Source organism: Belonocnema kinseyi, chromosome 6, assembly GCF_010883055.1.
Source record: "Belonocnema kinseyi isolate 2016_QV_RU_SX_M_011 chromosome 6, B_treatae_v1, whole genome shotgun sequence".
In the NCBI taxonomy this organism is placed as follows: domain Eukaryota; kingdom Metazoa; phylum Arthropoda; class Insecta; order Hymenoptera; family Cynipidae; genus Belonocnema; species Belonocnema kinseyi.
The window spans coordinates 139,771,323-139,775,981 of NC_046662.1; the positions used below are offsets into that span (position 1 = coordinate 139,771,323).

Consider the following 4,659-nt stretch of genomic DNA (forward strand, 5'->3'; position numbering starts at 1 on the left):
AAACAGAGTTGGTATCTCATATTTGGGTACTCTCTATATTATTAGTTACTCCCATGGTTTTTTTCAAATTTATTCTTCGCAAAAATACATTATATAATTTTAATAGATAAGTTTGGAATGTAACAATAAAATTTGGTATATATATATAATTTAATTTTTTCTAGGATTGAAAATTATTTGAAAACCGATTGTCATGACGAATAATATCAATTAAATTCATTTCAAAATAATTTTGCCTGTACTTGCCACGTTAAACTTTTGCTGCAGCGACTACCAGCGCCATCTGCGCTCCACGCTAGTGAACTAACGCTAACGTGCAGTCGCTGCAGGGGGCTAGTTATTCCCAACAGATGGTAGTTACCGCCATCTATTAATTTTCGCAAAACAACGATCGCTGAAATCTGTTCAGTCGATAAGGCAGCACGCTGACGTATGACCTGTAAAGGGGCCGGTACTGCAGATTTCCACAGCACCACTCTATTAGACCTTGGCAGGAAATATGGATGCAATATTCTGTGCTAATAGGGCGCTAGAGCAACGGTTCTACCTAACTTCTCTCCGTGTAGACTAAAAATCGACTGAATCGGTTTTTATCATTTTCAAAGGTTGTGTATTAAACGCTTAAATTTCTCACAGTTGAATATTTTGATTTGTTAAAATAAACACACAAAACGAAAAAAATGGATTCATTCGGGAAGTATTTATTCACAATCTGAAACATATTTAATGACAATCGTGTTATGCGTGTTCCCTACATAACAAAATATAAATTATACAACTATCATGAAAATTGTACGTTTGTCATAAAATAAAATAAAATACTACATTTTTCTCATGAAAAGGCTCTTTCAAATATAATATTTTATTTGTAAGTCACTCAGGTTAGTTTCATCTATGGAAACAGTGTTGGAATAAGAGCTTTTTCCGTAGAGTTTTCGACTCAACGCTGTATCAAAACTATTGTTGCAAAAAACTTCCCTGCTACAGGCACTAGTATTGTATTAAATACATCTGAGAAAAAAATACAGAGCGCAGAATCACCTTACATCAAAGTGAGAGTTGCTTATACTACTTAATCTATACTTCGAATTAGTCTAATCGGTTATTCATTCAAAATAACTTAAGTAGTCTGTCATAATGTGAAAAAGTTAGAAAGAGATAAAAATTAATATTAACATAAACAATCTTGAAAGCTCACCCTATTGCATTTTTTGCCTTTTTTTTGTGTAAGTACATTTTTTCAACTTCACAAATTCAAAACGCAAGTTCTTTCGATTGTAGGAGGTTGAAACTGGAAAGTACATAACTATTTTCATAAATAAATAAAATATTATTATGCCAGATTCATCGCTGATTTTGTTAAAATAATTTTGTTATGAATTACGTTAAAATATACAACTATATCACTTATAGGTTATTTGAAATGAAGATTTTGCATTTTAAAAACGTAGAGTGCGGCTAAACAAATATTTGGATTTTTTGTAAATAGTTAAAATTTTTAATTTCATACAACTGATTTTCTTTATAAACCAATGTTCTTGGTTAGGTAGTATTGGTGTCGTAAGATCTGTCATTTTTATTCAAGCTTTTTTTATATTGTACCATGTGTAACAAAGTTTTCTCGATAATGCTTGGCATCTTGCCTCTAAAGAAATTTGCAAATTCGGCAAATAACTTACCACTATCATTGTCATTGAGACTTATGATCACATGAGGCGGATTTTGCTTTTTTTCGAAGATGCAATTTAAATTCAAGTTTATTTTATTTTCAGTAATTTGTTTAGAGTTTTTCAGAATCGTGTCAGAAATAATCACTTCCTTCTCAAGGGCACTGTAGCTAGGATCTAAGGCGAGCAATTTGCACTTCCGATTCTTCCACAAGCAACGATTTCCCGTACAATGAAGGACAATCTTCTGATTGTCTGCAGTGTGCACGTCAGACTCCACTTCCATCTTTTGTTGTTTCTGTTCCCTGTTGACAAGGGTGATCGATACTTTGAGTTTAAAGACCATCTCAAAAGTACCTTTTACTATGTTAAAGACTACATTGTACCAATTCTCCCTAATGAACTGTTCCTTGTCAGAGATGTCAGTGCGTGTATCGAAATCAACAGGTAGACCAACTTGGAAATTTCTCATCGGAACTTGGATGACAACTTTTTTTGCCTTGCTTTTGGTTACTTCTGGCATGATGGTAAACAAATTTAGAAGCAGCTGCGAACAGCTGCTTTTTAGCGCATTTTGACAGACTTCTGCCGAAACGGAGCAATGCTTTTGAAAAATGGCAAGAAGGATATCGGAAACATTTGCGGTGAAATTGTGATTGAGTTCGGTTGGGTCTTGTATGCACATGGGCTTCTGTACATTAAGTTGGAAATTATTTCCACTTTTGTTAACATAATCTTTGTACCTGTTAAAAAAAAACATTTTAGTTTATATTTTATAAACAATATTTACAAACGTAGATTAATATATATATTTTTTAATTTTGTAAAAATTTACGTGGCCATACATAGCCACTGACACTAGGTTGGAAGGGTGCAGATCCTATACTTGGAGGTGCCACATGACTACACGGAGCGATCGCAGCAAGAGCTGTCACTGCTTTTGACACGAGCGGTTAGTGTAAAAATATAAAATTTTGGATTGGCAAGAGCCACAATTGTCAACGCACTGACCGCTCGATAATTCACACGAGCCGCCCGTGCTAACGCGAACAGCAACGCGAGCTCGGTAAGCGTTGTGTTTCGTTTTGCCAGTTCTTGGCATTGAAAACAATCTCTCGTGTTAATTTTTAATAGCGCGTGGTGTCAAATGGCCCTGACGTTGAGTAACACCCACGCTTGCCACTCAACTCTTTCGCCGCATTATTAAATGCTGAAAGTACTAAGGGAAAACGTTGCATGATTAAATATACTTTGTGAACTTGATGATTTCGGTAATCTTTTTAGAGGATTCATACATGGTGAAACAACAGTTTATAAAAATGATGAAAGCAGTAAGTTCAATGATATTACCTAATAGAAAAATATGTAATAAATTTACTTATCTGACTTTCTTTCTCATAGAATAATAACATTGAGAAATAAATGTTTTATCATTCAATCGGAAATGTAGAAAAGAGAAATTTGTCCAACTTTTTAGAAATTTAAGAGACCTTTCGAATTAAATTTTTGGATTTCAGTTGTTCGTATTAAAATTCAAGTTTTAATGACTTTTTAGCAACCGAAAAAAGTCTTCTCAGATAATCTTAATTTTCGCAATAAAATTTAAAGAAAATATTTTTGAACAGAACTTTTAAATTATAATTGGACTTTTTACGACTGGGGATATAAAATTTAAATTCATAAAAGTACATGTAGGTAAGGTAAGTTAGGGTTTGAGCATAAAGAAAGAAGGAGGGTCAATAAGGCCGGTTTTTGGGCCATCTACAGATTGGCTTCAAACATGTTTTATTTTATTCATCTAACTAGGTCTCATAACCCCTTAAAAGGATTTTTCCTGAGAGTGATCTGATTTCAAGATATAGTCATTTTTAAGTTCGTATTTTACATGGGTTATCGCACTTTCATTCAAATCATGCTAAGTTTCACATTGTTAGTATTGCTCACGCAAGATCAAACTTGGCCAAAAACTGCGCACGTATATGCGTTACAACATATGTTAAAGCCATCATTTTTCTCGAGGTACTTAGCCTTCAAAATAGGGCTTATTTTTATACTTTATGAAAAACCGAGCGTATTATTTTAAGGTATTAATTTATGGTTATTAATTAATTATTTTTAAGTTATTTTTCTTAAGAAACATTTACTTCCGGTCGTAGCCACTTTGACGCCCTTGGGCAAAGAGGAGTGAGATTAAAATAACCAGTCAGTGGAGTAGGAAACAAAACGCTATCGTTCATGTGCGACTGCCGCTTCGCTACGTTCAACTGTATTCCCCCTCCACATGGTATTCGCGTTTGTTGCCGATGCTTTTAGCTATATTCTCCTTCATTCTTATTCCACGTTTCGACCTGTTAAAGAGTTCTTATCCACTGTATGTGATATTACTGCGTACATACATCTGTTCCAGATTATTTTATTGTAGTTTTATTTTCTCAATATCGACTAGTTTCATAGCGATTGTAAGTTTTTTGCACAGGTACTTCATAGGCATGAAAGGCTACACTATTTTAAATCCTTATTATTTAATAGTTCTGTACATCAGTCTCAGATTCTCTTTATTTTTTCAGGTGAAATAATTACTTGCGAATTAAGTTTTAATTACCACTTATTATGCCGAAAAAACAGTGTTCTTGTTGCGGCAAATTCTTAAAACCAAAGAGTCATCTATAAGTAATTCAGGATGAACGTGCATTAAATTTTCTTAAAACTGCTTTTAATAGCGCCTTAACCATTCAGTCAAAGGTTTGCGATAGTTGTCGATGCTTTTCGATTAAAAAGTGTCTGATTACAGATGCAACAGAGATGAGTTCTTCTGAAAATGATTTATTAAATGTTTTAGAACCAGGTAAGAGTCTGATTTATAAAAATTCAGAATCTTCCAGTGAAGATAGAACTTCAGATTCTGACTGTAGAAAAATCAAACTTCCAATAAGAAGATGTATGATTTCTCAATCCAGATGCATTGTCTGTCATCATAAGAATAATCGTATCA

At 33.6% G+C, this 4,659-nt stretch overlaps 1 protein-coding gene across 8 annotated transcripts in view; it reads right to left on the reverse strand.

Annotated features, from left to right (window-relative positions):
• Positions 1–685: 685 nt before the first annotated feature.
• Positions 686–4,659, reverse strand: part of LOC117174092 (speckle targeted PIP5K1A-regulated poly(A) polymerase-like) — a 209,117-nt gene continuing 205,143 nt past the window's right edge. For all 8 annotated transcript variants that reach the window (XM_033362795.1, XM_033362799.1, XM_033362797.1 and 5 more), the window contains one exon: positions 686–2,410. In XM_033362795.1, coding sequence (XP_033218686.1) covers positions 1,543–2,410 — 868 coding nt within the window. In that variant the 3' untranslated portion in view covers positions 686–1,542. The remainder of the gene's footprint in view (positions 2,411–4,659) is intronic.